This window comes from Mus caroli, unplaced genomic scaffold (genome assembly GCF_978045245.1).
Source record: "Mus caroli unplaced genomic scaffold, Mus_caroli_1 scaffold_1, whole genome shotgun sequence".
Taxonomy (NCBI): Eukaryota; Metazoa; Chordata; class Mammalia; order Rodentia; family Muridae; genus Mus; species Mus caroli.
The window spans coordinates 33,248,605-33,263,851 of NW_028227256.1; the positions used below are offsets into that span (position 1 = coordinate 33,248,605).

Consider the following 15,247-nt stretch of genomic DNA (forward strand, 5'->3'; position numbering starts at 1 on the left):
GAACACTGCAGAGCACGGGATAAAAAAGACACTGCTTCAACAGACAAATAGTCTTCAAGATGAGACATGCATAATGAACCCTGTTATTGTTCCCCCAAATATATCCTACTATATTATGTATATTTTGCTTTATATCATATCCTGTTTTTAACTAACTATCCCCCAAAAAAGTGACCTCACTAAATATAGGTTTCAGACATGCTGATGCTTATACTGCAAAGAATTATCTTCATAAATTCCACAATACCCACAGAGAAGTCAAAACAATCTCAAGGAAGAAAGGAGAGGTTTTAAGCGTGAGCATTTTCAGGGGAATTTCAAAGGAGTTTTCTCAGACAAGAGAATATGGTGTGAGGCAGGCATAAAACTGCAAAGGCAAAGGGAGAGGGAGGAGGATGGGAGGGAGAGGGGGAGAGAGAGAGAGGGAGAAAAACATGCAGTCAGAAAGACTGATTTGAAGCTGGGAGTAGCTCTTATCTAAGATTTGCAAAGCCCTGGGTTTAATCTCTAGCACACAAAATAACTAAAATAAAATGAACAATGTGGTATGTTACTTGAAATCCCTCTCTGTCCTTCATATAAATATGCTTCAGATAAGTAAGTTTAAGAAGATTTGAAATCTGGGTCCAGCACTCAGGAAGCTGAAGCAGGAGGGTATCTAATTCAAGGCCAGAAAAGGAAAACCCTGTCTCAAAAAAGTAAGTAAGTAAACAACAAAGGGAGAAAAGACACCGAGAGGAGCTGTGCGTGAGACTGTGCACATCTAGACTGCCTCAATGCACTCAGTGCCTTACAAAGCACCAAGCTAATCCTGCAGAGGGATTTTCTCTCAAAGGATGAGAAAGACAAACCAAGTTGGGGGTGGTGGTGGGGGGCGATGACAACACAGAAAGCACTAACTGGTGATAGTGCCATCCAACAGAGCAGGGAAAGTGAGCAAGAAGTCACATCTGAAGCACCAATTTATAAGGTGACGCAGGCCTAGGAGAGGCAGGACTCTATCGTGAGATGAGGTATGAGCTATAAACCAAAGGCACAGCTGGGTATGGTAGCCCAGGCTGGGTATGGTAGCCCATTCCCATAATCCCAGAGTTTGGGGAGCAGAGGTTGGAGAATTAAACAAAGTTCAAGGCTGTCTGGTCAACAAAGCTAGTTCTAGGCCAGACAGGGTTACCCAGTGAGACCTACTCTCAAAACAACAAAAAGCAAGCACATGTTGTGGGGTTTATTCCAGACCCAAGTAGACTGAAATCCCAGATTCCAGCGAGGCAGAAGGAGTACGCAGTGACAAATGCTCACCCCCCACAACTGGCCTTTCTTTATAACTCCCTCTAATCACTGAGGTTGCTTAGAAATCTTTCCAGGCAGCAGTCTACGCAGGAAACTGAAAAGCCCCGAGGCTCACTGTCAACATGAAAAAAGCCATCAGTAACTGACTTCCACCTAAGACCAAGCTTTATGGCCTTTTCAGCCCTGTATGCTTCTGTCTCAACAAAAAAAGAAGACCCTGAGATTGCTGTCCCTTCTCTGCTAGGAGGGAAAAGAGCAGCCAGGTGCTGTCTAAAGCCTAGCACGTATTTTAAAGCAAAACAACCCATGCTCACTAACAGCTGTAAGTCTGGTGGTAGAGGAGCTACCAATGGAGAGAGCACGCCTAGGGCAGAAGGTACCTAACATTCAATGTGCTTACTGGCTAGTGTACCAGGCACAGCCATGCCATTTCAGCTAGCCCACACTGGACTCCAGCAGTATGTCCAGGGAGCACTAGCTGTGCACACGAAAGGGGTCTACCACGCTCAAAATATCGATCACCTCATTCACACAGAAACTTACACAAAAGTAGTTGCAGCCTTGTCCCTTCAAGCAAGGGAATTCCTTCTAAATCCTGGTGATGGCAAGTGTGGCAGGCAGGGCTACCCCTGCCCTGGGTACTACCAGCACTCTGCCATAGCACGCTCTCCACCAGATAAACTTCTAGTTGCTCCTCCCATGCAAGGTAAATATCAGGTAAAGAAAAACTGAGGCCAAATATCCTACCACACATTAACCATTGTATCTAGCTCTAAGTTCTCTTTTATACTGGCACACAACCAGTTTTCTTCAGCTTTCTCATGAACACAGCATTTTCTAACTTCAAAAAAATTAAGATTAAGAAACAATGAAACCGGGCTGGTGAGATGGCTCAGTGGGTAAGAGCACCCGACTGCTCTTCCGAAGGTCAGGAGTTCAAATCCCAGCAACCACATGGTGGCTCACAACCATCTGTAACAGGATCTGACTCCCTCTTCTGGAGTGTCTGAGGACAGCTACAGTGTACTTACATATAATAAATAAATAAATAAATAAATAAATAAATAAATAAATAAAAGAAACAATGAAACCAGAAGGACGTAACTCTGTGAACATCTGGCAGAGCAGATATAAGGACCTGGGCTCTACCCCACTAGCACCATGGGAAAGAAAAGGAAAGTGAAAAACTGAATTCAGAATCAAGACCTGCTTGTGCTGGAACAAAGCACACACTCCTCAAACCCCTATGAGGGCCACTTACATAATCCTCGGTGGTTACTGTGTGTGGGCTGTGGACTTCCCATATGCTGGCTTATGTGTCAAGAACTCCACCTCACTCACTAACTCAAGCCCTACAATGAACTTGCAGTGTAGACCAAGCTCCAAGTGATAGAGCAGATATACCTGCCTCTGCCTGTACAGTTCTGAGATTAAAGGTGTGTAGCACCATACTCAGCCTACAGTCCATCTCTTCATGAGGAGAGTTAACTCAGAAGGTACCCTTGGTCCTCCTCTGTTCACCCTCATCTCTTCCACCACAGTTCAAGTCAGCGATGACCCAAAATAAGAACTGCAAGGCTATAGAGGGGAAATTATGTATTCTGGTTTTCAGATGCCACACTTTATCCAAAAAAAAAAAAAAAAGCACGACTGAAGAAATTTATACCAAATAAAGGGGAAAATGATCCCCTTTTCCATTATAATAGCCAAATTGTTAGCCTCCGTGCTGTCCTAGTCACAGGGCCTTGTGCAAACCCCCTGAACTCACAGCAAACACTGGCTGCTGCCACTAGGGCAAACCAACCACAGCCTTACCTTCCCTTTCAGTGTCTGCAAGGCATCCAAGTAAGCAGCCAGCATGGGCAGGCTCAGGGTCTCCACAAGGGTGGTGTGCAGCCACTGGATCAGCTTGGTATCCCAGCTGACACTTGCCAGCGCCTGCCGCACCCTCCTTGCACACTTGTCCACAGCCACGCGACGCAGCACAGGCTCATTGCAAGCCTGAAAGGTGTTCACAAAAAGAATAAAACAAGAGTTACACTCCGTGAGCAAGCTGGGGGCTGAGGGGAGAGAGCACACAGGACACAACAACCCCCGAGGCCAAAACTAAGAGAGTCAACTATAGACAGACTTCCAATGTCTTACCCCTTCATTGGCCAATCGTGCAAGCCGGTCAGACTGCAGGGCTTTGAGAATCTTGTTAAATAGCTTATTCTGAGCCACTGTCCAGCCAGTCCTATAACAGAAACTCCGAGGAATTAAAATGCAACCCTGAGGACATTTCCCATGTATGTCCACCATATAAAGAGATACTGTCATATTTTTGTTCTCATTACAAAAAGTCTAAGGCCACTAAGCTAAAGCATGAACTTTAGCTTTTTGTCCCAATTCCGCCAATGAATCGCCTTACCATACACCGCAAGTCACAACAAATGACTTGGAGTTTTTTTTTCAGTGCTCAAAAGCTATTTATTTACCTGGTGGCTAAAATAATCATATTAGTAACAAAAGACAAGTTTCAGTTCTATTTATTTCCAGTACGGTCTCACTTTAAACTGTACTCAAACTCTAAACTCTTCTTCTGCCTCAGCCTCCACAGTGCTGGGATTACAACACATGCCACAACAGTTGATCAGCGTGCATTTGAATGTAAGGTCTGAACCAGTTTGAAGAGCAAAGATGTAACAGAATTGTAACAATTCTCCATTGCCTCAACATTGTCCCCAATACAATTCCTTTTCCATGGTTTTTGCCTTTTTTTGTAACAAAATTACTGAAATAATATTAATATTTTCTTATCCTAGCACATTAAGACATACAAACATCTGTCTTCCTTACTGACAGCTTCTAAGCCCGGCTGTAAACTGCAATCACAAGTTTATTCTACTGTTCTCAGCCCCACTTCACTGCCAACATAGCTGGGTATGGGGACACGAATCTGTAACTCAGTGCTGGGGTGGAGGGGTGGGTAGAGAAAGAAGGATCTCAGGGGTTTGCTCCCCAGCCCACCTAATCAACCAGCAAGCTCTAGGTTCAGTGAGAGTCTATATCAAAAAATAGAGGCTACAGCAAAATATCAGATAAACTCAGGCCTCCACCTGTATAAACACAAGCCTTATGGACCCTGGATCTCCCCAGTCTCAGCCTCTAATGACTGTCACTCAGCTTAGCTCCCTGTGCTCTTCTATCCCTGATCAACACCTCCATTCTCCTACATAGTCCCGCGGGCACCAAGTACAGCCCTAACCTGGACCCTTCTCATTCACTCCCTGAACGGACACAGTAATGCCGTCTTTCCTTTCCTTCACACCACTGTTAAATACCACCTTCTACTGAGGCTTCCTTGATCTCTCTTAGCCCACCCTGGGATTCTCTAGCTCCATTTATATATATTCTATAGCTCCACCTCATATTCTAGCCATTCTATGTGCTTGACTCCCTTTGTTAGAATGCAAAAGCCAAGAAAGCCAAGATTTCTAAGGTTGTGTTTTACTGCTATATCCCCAGTACATGCAACAGGTGCCTGACATACACTGAGGAGTTAAAACACTGCTGAATGGACATAGTGATTGCACACACGCTAAGTGTTCAGAACAGCTCAGTCCATCCCGTTCCCACACACTATGCAACAGGAACACACCATGACCACGCTGCAGAGAAGCTGCTCAAAACAGTGTCAACAGCCTCTACTTCTTATCTCACAGAAGATGAGCAACTTTCCATCACACCTGACCTTACTCAACAAGAGACTTCTACAGGTCTATAACTACTGGTATCATGGCCCAGTGAATACACAGATGAAGGACAAATTACCCTTTTAATTTACTCTGTTCAACTACCTGGTTCCCCAGGAACAAGCTAATATTTACTAGAAACTCCCTTTCTCTGTGTAAAATAAAAAATCTCCACCTACCATGCAATTTACATGGTCCAGGAAAAGCCTAACCAAGAGGCAGGATGTTATTCTACTCTGTAATAAGGAGCCGGCTATGTACCCCGAGTCTTCCCCGTCTAAAAAAACAGACATGGACTAGATGATCTCTACATTATTTAAACTTCAGGTTTAGCTATGAACAATAATGAGAGCAACCTAGGTTTAGAGAAAAAAAACCAAGCAATCCCTCTCCAGCAATGCCTTCATTTCCCTCAGGATCAAATCTAACCAAGTCCATCTCCAAACCTTACTCTTTTGAATCTGCTATGTAACCAAGGCTCACGCCAAGCTCATGAGCCTCCTGCTTCTTTCTGGCTCCTGAATGCTGGAATTACAGACCTGCGGCATCACACCCTGCTACCAGTGCCTTCCATCTATCTGTAAAGCTGTCCTTGCTACAGATAAATAAATGCCCTAGTTCCCAAAGCTACTCGCTCTCTTGTGATACTGTGGAGGGAACTAGAAGCAGGTTTACATTTCTAGATTGTGTTTTTTTCTTTTCCCCTAGTTCTCTTGGCCTGACTCCTATGACTTCATCAGAATCATGTCTATTGTAAGAGACTTTGATTTTGGAAATAGATGGAAAACCTTGACTGCACTTGGCTAGGAAGGCTTGTTGGTCTCTAGCCCTTTGGTTCATACTCTCCCTTTCTTCACATTACTGAAATGCACAGCATATTTACCCTAGCAGCCTCTCTCCATAAACAGTGATTCTCAGGTGGGCTTGAGTTGTGCATATGTAGCAGTAGGAAGAAACAGGATGTTCACAAACAGAATAGAAAAGGCTTTCCAGAGACAGATACAGTGCCATTTTAATGTACTTCTTAGTTTTTAATCACTAGTTAAATTCTACCCTGCTTTTGTTTGATTTGGTTTTTCAAGATAGGGTTTCTCTGTGTAGCCCTGGCTGTACAGGAATTCACTAGACCAGGCTGGCTTCTAAAAGAGATCCATCTGCCTCTGCCTCTGCCTCTGCCTCCGAGAACTGAGATTAAAGGTGTGCCAGCACCACCCAGATAAATTCTATCCTATTTGTAAGCACTAAGATTATTATCTCTGTGTATGTGATATATACATGCTTATGCATGTGAGTGGGGTGTTCAAGTGTGAAAGCCGGTGGTTGAGTTTGGGTGTCTTCTCTTTCTCCGTATTATTTTTTTTTAACAGTCTCTCACTGACCCTGGTACTCCATGCTTGACTAAATGGTCGGCCAGGAAGTTCCAAGGATTCCCATTTCCTCCTTCTCCAAACCTGGGGTCACAGACATGTGTCACTTTGCCCAGCTTTCTTTACACAGATGCTAAGGATCCACACTCTGAGCCTCTCTTCAGTCCTTCCCTACTCGTTTTTAAAACTCTATTTCACTATGAAATCAAAATGACATGAGGAAAAAATATGATCTGAACAAAAAAGTCAAAATCTATTTAGCCTGTTATGTTGTTTTATATGGTTATTTCGGGAGAGAAACTGGTTTTATAGCCAGACTCTTTTTTTAAACATGATTTAACTCCCATAATGAACAAACTGTCTGACTTAAGTTTTTCATAAAATAACTTTAAGGATGGATCTGTTTCTTGCAATGATATGATTGAGATTTTAAATGTTCTGTTCATACTCTCATCTTATAATTAAAATTTACATCCATTAAAAAAAAATCTACTTATAAACGACTGCAACAACACATGAAATTAAATTTGAAAGCCACAAATTTTGCATCTAAAAGCTCAGGAAAGAATTCTTAGGGTTGTTGCTGTGCACACAACCAAGTGACCCAAGAACGGAGATGTGTTCTATGCATTGTCAGCTTTGTGGGAGGCTAAAAAATTAAACGGGCAGGGGGAAAGATCTAACCCAATATTAAGATAAAGAGCATGCTAAAGATATCATTTAGGAGCTGATGGGAACTGTGTGAGTCAACAGCCCCGCCCCTTGGGCCTGACTCTACTTTTCACAATTGCAGAAACACATTTTCTTATTTCATAGGTGACATCAATCTTTTGTCTTCCTTGGTCTATCATTGGAATGATATACGCTGACCTCAGGCTCGGCCTAGTTGAAGAAAGCAAAAGAGCACACTGGCCCTAGAAAGCCTAACTCTTTTTTTCCTTTTTTCTTTTTGAAGAGACAAGGTCTCACCATGTAACCCACACTGGCCTCAAATTTGGATCCTCCTATCTCTATTTCCCAAAGGCTAGGATTACAGACATATCCCACAAAGCCAGCAAACCTAGTATTTTCAAAGGTAATTATTAATTTCCTGACTCTGTTCCAAGGGAGACTGATTCAATACAAAAATGTCAAAAAGAATTTAAAAGATTTCATTTTATGTGTATGAATGTTTTTGCTTTTATGTATGTATGTGCATGTCTGATACCCAGAGACCAGAAAAGGGCACTCAGTCCCCTGAAACAGGGTTAGAGTGGTTGTAAACCACCACAGGAATACTGGAAACAGAAATCTGGCAAGACTCTTAACTGCTGAACCATCTCTCCGACCCCAGATTTAAAAGAAAAAATATTTTTAAAAAACTGCATGTGCGTGAATGGGAGCGTGTGATGTATTTAGGAGGGGCACATGCCACATGCCATGGCACTTATGAGGTCAAGTTTGTGGAGTGACTTCTCTCCTTGTCCCGTACATGGGCTCCAGCAACTGAGCTCAGGCCATCGGCCTCGGACCAGGCTTGTGTTCTGCCAATGCCATCTCACTACCCCTGTCTAATGGAATTTTTTAAATCTTATTTTTCTTTCTTTATTTTAGTTTTTGTGACACAAGGTCTCTCTAAATAGCCCTGGCTATCCTGGAACTTACTAGGTAGACCAGGATGGCTTCAAACTCAGAAATCCTACTGACTCTGCCTCCCACCCACTGGAAATCAAGGTGTACACACCATGCCCAACCTATAGGAAAGTTTTAAGTGAAAGTCAAACAGGATATGACAAAAGATATCAGAAAGCCGGGCGTGGTGGCGCACGCCTTTAATCCCACCACTCGGGAGGCAGAGGCAGGCGGATTTCTGAGTTCGAGGCCAGCCTGGTCTACAAAGTGAGTTCCAGGACAGCCAAGGCTACACAGAGAAACCCTGTCTCGAAAAACCAAAAAAAAAAAAAAAAAAAAAGATATCAGAAAAGCTTAATTAAGTCACACAATTAAGAAAGTAAAGAATTAAAAAGGCAAAAAGAAAATGGGCAAGAGGTAAGGAATGAAAGAAAACAACTCAAAGCTCTTAGACTTGAAATATCAAACATTCAACCTGATATATATATATATATATATGTCATATAACGTGTGTATGTACATCCAGCCAGCAGTCATATAACATATGTGTGTATGTACATCCAGCCAGCTAACTTCTTTACTATAGAGTATGTGTATATAGAGTATATATGTGTGTGTCTGTGTGTATATGCGTGCGTGCGCGCGCACGTGTGTGTGTGTGTGTGTGTGTGTGTGTGTGTACACACTCACAGAATAGTATACAGTTATATACAAAATTCAGAAAAGGACACTGGGAAGGCTTTTGGTTGAAATTCTAAAGTTCTCATTTCTAAGATAAGACAGCCTACTTTTCAATACTAGATTGTTTTCAAACTAAAATATTAGATGTTTTAAACATCATCTGGCTGGGTGGTGGTGGCACATATCTTTTAATCTCAGGCTCCAGGAGGCAAAAACCATTTCATACAGTATCCACTCTCATTAGAGAAGACTAGGATTGGGTGGTAGTAACTGATTTTGTTTCCTACACACAGAACGAACGAGGTTCTACTGAGTAGAAGAGGCAAAGGAAAGGGCTCTAACAAAGAATGGAAGTTTCTTACTCTAAAGATACAAGCCACTCAGTAGTCTCTCTCTAAAGATAAATATCTAGAGTCTAGGGATCTGTCCTACAGAGGCGTCCATATTCTCAGTGTGGAAACCTGTAATGCCCTATGCAGAAAGAAAGGAAGCAGCAATTTAGCAATCAAGGGAAAGAGGGCAATAAGAAGATTGGAATCACAGCAGAGGCAACTTCCAAACAAGCTATACAACACCACCAACCTCTTGTTTTTGTTTTGTTTTGTTTTTCGAGACAGGGTTTCTCTGTATAGCCTTGGCTATCCCGGAACTCACTGTGTAGACCAGGCTGGCCTCGAACTCAGAAATCCGCCTGTCTCTGCCTTCCAAGTACTGGATTAAAGGCGTGCGCTACCACCGCCCGGCACCACCAACCTCTTAAATTAAGATAGTATTACGCTAACAAATAATAGAATCAGCTATCTGCAATCATGACCTACCCAAAGAGATAGCTGAAGGGCTGCTACTGCAAATCAGTGTGCAGTGGGCCTAACAGAAGGATGAGGGCTCACTCTAGAGACCACAGGTGAAGGCACCCTAGTCTACTCGGTTTGCCCATCTTTCTTCTGTAGACACTCTACTCACCCACCGCAATGGAACAAAATAGCTTCTCTGGATTCTCTACCCGGAACGGACACTCTGGCCAAGCACTCCAGTGTCTCTTCTGCCTTGTGGTTTTATCTCTCCTTATAAATTAACAAACTAGTGACCATGCATGATGGCACAAGCCTTGGCTCTAACAGTAAAACAATGCATAAAAATAAATAAAAGAAAGGCATGGGAGTGACACACACCTATAATCCCAGCACAAGGATACGAGTTCAAGGTCAACCCTAGCTAATAGGGAGTGTGAGGTGGGCCTATGTTACACCAGAGACCCTGCCTCAAAAAGAAATCAATAAAGGGGGTAAAGACAGTTCAACAGTTGTGAGCACTTGCTGCTCTCAAGAGGACTAGAGTCAGTACCCAGCATCCACATCAGATAACTCACAAGTACCAGCAGATCCAGAGGGTCCAACAACCTTTCTGGCTTCCAAGACACACATGTGGCATACACTGGCATACTATCATAGATATACATACAGTAATATAAAATGTATCTTTTAAAAGGAGTGACTAAAGGAAGGCATTGTTATGTACTATTAAGTCCAATGACTAGCTCCCAGACCTCTCAATCATAACCAAGGGTTAACTAATTTTAAAAAGTACTTCAATTCTCATACATTTATCCCTCATGTTTTTTTGATATATCATTTTTATCTTTTGTTCATTGGTGTTTTGCCTGCATGGATGTCTGTGTTAGCTTGTCAGAAGCCCTATAATGTATAAACTGTAGTCACAGACAGGTCTGAGCTGCCATGTGGGTACTGGGAATTTAATCGGGTCCTCTCAAAGAGCAGCCAGTGCCCTTAACAACTGAGCCATCTCTCCAGGCCCTGTTTCCCACACTTTAAAAAGTTGTATTTATTATTATCATTATTATTATTATTATTATCATTATTATTTTTTTAAAAGATTTATTTATTATATGTAAGTACACTGTAGCTGTCTTCAGACACTCCAGAAGAGGGCGCCAGATCTCGTTACGGATGGTTGTGAGCCACCATGTGGTTGCTGGGATTTGAACTCTGGACCTTCGGAAGAGCAGTCGGGTGCTCTTACCCACTGAGCCATCTCACCAGCCCCCTATTATTATTATTATTATTATTATTATTATGTGTGTGTGTGTACACACGTGTAGGTATGTGCATACAGGTGCCCAAGAAGGCCAGAAGCATCCCCCCCCTGAACCATCTCTCTAGTCCCTCTCATCATTTTTGAAAATTAAGTTCTGTCATGGAGCTATACCTGGAACCTTGCAAAACTATATTTTAAAGCAATTCAAGCTATTGACTTTACATACGATTCCAAAACATTTATTATCTTAACTGTAGATCATATCATATCAATGCAAACATAAGTTTAGTTTTTTAGGGAGTTTGGGTGGCTCTGAATTATACGGTTTTGTGGTGTTGGGGCCTCACACATGCCAGGAAAAGGCTTTACCACTGTGCAACATCCCCAACCACTCCTTGTTGTAAAAAGATTAAAGCTTCACCACTGTGCTGACCACACTCATCGTAAGTTCAAGTCCTCCTCCTGCCTAGGCCTTCCACGGCGCTGCAACTGTAGACATCTGCCACTGTGTATGTTGGTCAGTGTGCTAGAGTTAGGACAGTGAGTGAGGCAGTTCATTGTAACCCTCCTACTATGTGCTGCACGGCAGTGAGCGGAGACATCCCCACTGCAGGGCCGTAAGGGAAATGAGATGAGCTCTAGTCAACATTTCAATGACAATGATACTACAGAATTATCAAGTACTAACATTAGCTGCAAATTGGCCAATCTATCCCGGACTGGCCTACCTGTTGACATGCTCTTCCCAGTCTTCTGGCGGAGGAGGAGCATCTGCATCTGTCCTGGCGAAGATCACGTGCCGTTCACACTCGTTCATCACACTTCTTGCCTTCTGATTGTCATAAAGTGGAACAGGAGTTGCCGTGACCGTCTCCACATCTATTGGAGCGTCTGACTCACTGTAAACAGGTGAGGAAATAGGACCAAGCCACACACACTTCACACAACACAGATGCTTAACCATCAGCTGGTTGCCAAGGCTTAAAACATGTCTAATGAACATGATTAGCTTTAAATGACTTTCATAGCCACATGAAAACTCTGATCCACACTCATGACATCCTCTCATCTAGCTCTCTCCTCTCCCTGCTGTGTGCCTGGGAAAGGCAAGGTTATTACACTTTCTGTGGCTTTGGGTTTTTTGGTTTTTTTTTTCCTTAAAGTTTCATCCTGGCCTGGAACTATGTTGCCCAGGCTAGCTTTGAACTCAGCCGTTACAGTTTAAGATTTTAAATATATGTGGGTATGCACACGTGAGCTCCGGTGTCCACAGAGGCCAGAGACATCTGACATGGGTGTTGTGAGCTGGATTTGGGTCCTCTACAGGAGCAGTGTATGATCTTAATTGCTGACACATCTCTCTCCAGCTCCTAGCCCTAACCTCTTGACTCTGCTCTTGCCTCAGCCTCACCAAGTGCTGGGATTATAGGCATGAGTTATCACACTTGGCTCCAAAGACTTTTAAAAATGCAGCTATACAAAAATAAAACAATTTTAAAATTCAGTTCCTAAGGGCTGGAAAGATGGTTCAGCAGTTAAGAGCATTTGATGTTCTTGTAGAAAACCCAAGTTTGATTCCTAGCACCCATGTGGGGTGAGTGACACAACTGTCTAATTCTAGCTCCAGGGAGATCTGATAACTCTAACCTCTGAGGACACTGGTATTCGATGAACATACCACACTCATAAATACAATTAAAAATAAAATAAAATTTCCAGTACAGTAATTTGGTTCCTAAATCACTGATTCTCATCAAAAATAAAAAGTCATTAAGATACAAACACAAAGCAGGAAGTTTTATATAGTTAAAAAAAAAATTCAAATTCTACTTAAAGGCGGTTTTCAGTTATCCCCAGACCAGAAGGATTAGGATTATGCTAGAATGTTCACCTAAAGTCACGGCTCATGGACGTTGAGGAAACTGAAAGCCAAAAACCTGTTACTATCATTAGGAAAGAAAAACTCCTCTGAGCTGGGGGGTATTACAGGTCTGCACTTGGGAGGCAGAAGCAGACAGATCTGTGAGCCAGCCTGGTCTACATAGAGAGTGCCAGGATGGCCAGAGCTACATAGAGAAACCCTATCTCAAATAAGCAAACTATTATTCTAAGCCACAGCAGTGACTGCAATCGGAACGTAGGGAGGCTGCCAACCTGAACTACACAGCAAGCTCAAAGCCAGCCAGGGGTACACAGTAAGACCCAAGTGATGGAGGTAACACAAATCTATAATCTGAGCACCTGAGAGGTGCAAGCAGGAAGATCAGAGTTCATACTACTTATTGGGGAGAGAGAGAGAGAGAGAGAGAAAGAGAGAGAGAGAGAGAGAGAGAGAGAGAGAGAGAGAGAGGGAGGGGTGTGTGTGTCTGTGTGTATAGAACCCAAATACAAGATCTCAACTCCCACCAAAACAAAAATAATCTGTGCTTGAGGAAAGATTAAACATGAAGTCAAAACAAACACAAAATCTCCTATCTTAAAATTTGTAAGCCGGACATGGTGGCGCACGCCTTTCATCCCAGCACTTGGGAGGCAGAGGCCAGCCTGGTCTACAGAGTGAGTTCCAGGACAGCCAAGGCTACACAGAGAAACCCTGTCTTCTCAAAAAACCAAAAAAAAAAAAAAAAAAAAATGTAATGATCAGAAAAAGTGTGTCTCAACAAATCCTGACACGAGTGAAATCAGAAGGTTCAAAATTAATTAGTTAGGTCAAATATAATCAAATCATTTATCAGAGAGTACATTTTTGAAATGTTCTTGCCTCCTGACATAGGGTGGCTGGAAAGATAAAGAGACTTACTTAGGAAGGGTTTAGATTAGCCCACAGGTGGCTTTTTGTAAGGAGGTAAGAATTGAAAGCGATGTTTTGGGAACTCTCTCCCAATCTGTGCACTGAAGCCAAAACCTCAATGATAAGATTGTAGCCACTGTCAAACAAACTAGATGCTGCAGTAAAGGGAGGAAGGAATTCTCTAGTTACTAGGAACTAAACAAGCTAGGCTGTGTTTTCCTTTGCACATCTCCCTTTTCTAACTCGCATTTGGAAATGTCTGTGTAGGTGTCCAACCTTGCCCTGCCCTTCTGATGCTGCTCATCCAAGCTCTCCATTCACCCTGCAGCCCCAATCACTCCTAAGAACATCTAAGCCCCACCACGCATCATTGCCAAGGTCAGGCGGAAGTAGCCCTTAAGAAGGAAACCCAAACTCACATGGTATTCTCAAACTCACATAGTATTCTCCTGCTGCCGACGGGGGGTTACAAAGAGCATGCGGGTGGGGCGGGCACTACTGGCATCTGGGTGGGCACTCCATGGTTTTGCATAGCTATGATCCAGGAAAACGAGGTCCAGTTCCCGCTCATGCACTGAAAGCTGGAAGAGCAGGGAGGTACCCATCCGCCGAGCTGAAGTCTGGAAGTCCCTCTCCCCACCCCGGTGGGCCATGTCAGTAGTCAGGCAGCCAAGTCAGGGTGTGAATATCTGCATGCTAGTCACCTGCAGTGAAAGGGGGCTTGTAAATTCAATAGCTTCCATTTCTCCCAACTTTCACTGTCAAAACACGTCTTTATGCTCAGCTTTCGATCTTTTTTTTTTTTCGATTATGCACATCTATGTGTCCTCCCACACCGCCATACACAATTCTGTAACTGTAAACTGACAAGACTCCACAGTTCACAAAAACATGACCTTTGCAATTGCCAAGGCGTGGTGACGCACGCCTTTGATCCCAGCACCGGGGAGGCAGAAGCAGACGGATCTCCGGGAGTTCAAGGGCAGCCTAGTCTATACACAGAGTTGGTTCCAGGACAGCCAGAGCAATATAGTGAGATCCTATCTCAAAAACAAAAAACAAAAACCTAAATTTGCTGGGCAATTTTCGTCCTGGGTGGTAAAGGTTTCTGCAAACCAGAGGGATCACAAACATGAATTCATCAAAAGCTAAAGGTCCCTACTTTTCATCCCCTAAATAGGACGTGCGCAGGGCTGGTCGGCTCGGGTGGCCCCAGCACAACAGGCGGGCACCACGGGCCTCCAGGCTTCATTGCTTTGGGCTGAGGTCAAGGGGACTCTCCTAGGGTCACGCTCCACCAAAGGTTTGCATCAACCTCATGGTACAACACCGGAGTTTTGGGAAAGGGAAAACCAGAGCCCGCCCTCAGCCCGGCCGGGCCCTCAGAAGGCCTCTCCTCCTTCGCCCTCCCTCGGCGAGGCGCCCGGCAAACGGCCCGCTCCTCTGAGAGGTTCCCGCCACGGAACCGCAAAACCTCAAAACGGCCCACCCGGGCGGCGGCCCCCGAGCCCGGGCGACTCGGCCAAGGTCATCCCGAGTTCCCGGCGAGGAGGAGCCGCCCGGCCCCACCTCCCCTCCCGGGGCCCTCCTCGGCCTCGGCCGCCCCAGCGCCGCGTCTGCCTCCCGCGCCCCGCCCGGCCGGCCCGGCCCGGCCCGCGGCTTCAGCCCCCGGGGCCCCTCATGCCCGCGGAGCCCCAAGGGCTTCTCCGAGGCCGCCG

At 44.2% G+C, this 15,247-nt stretch overlaps 1 protein-coding gene across 6 annotated transcripts in view; it reads right to left on the minus strand.

Moving 5' to 3' along the window:
- Kansl3 (KAT8 regulatory NSL complex subunit 3) overlaps nt 1-15,247 on the minus strand; it is a 35,922-nt gene that overhangs the window by 20,548 nt on the left and 127 nt on the right. For 3 of the 6 annotated variants that reach the window (XM_021175293.2, XM_021175288.1, XM_021175281.2), the window contains exons 2-5: nt 13,968-14,233; nt 11,467-11,637; nt 3,436-3,526; nt 3,106-3,291 (exon numbers count right to left, since the gene is read on the minus strand). In XM_021175293.2, coding sequence (XP_021030952.1) covers nt 3,106-3,291; nt 3,436-3,526; nt 11,467-11,637; nt 13,968-14,182 — 663 coding nt within the window. In that variant the 5' untranslated portion in view covers nt 14,183-14,233. Of the gene's footprint in view, nt 1-3,105; nt 3,292-3,435; nt 3,527-11,466; nt 11,638-13,948; nt 15,091-15,247 lie in introns of those variants that run through there. The other 3 variants (XM_021175311.3, XM_021175304.3, XM_029476502.2) reach the window with 3 other exon arrangements.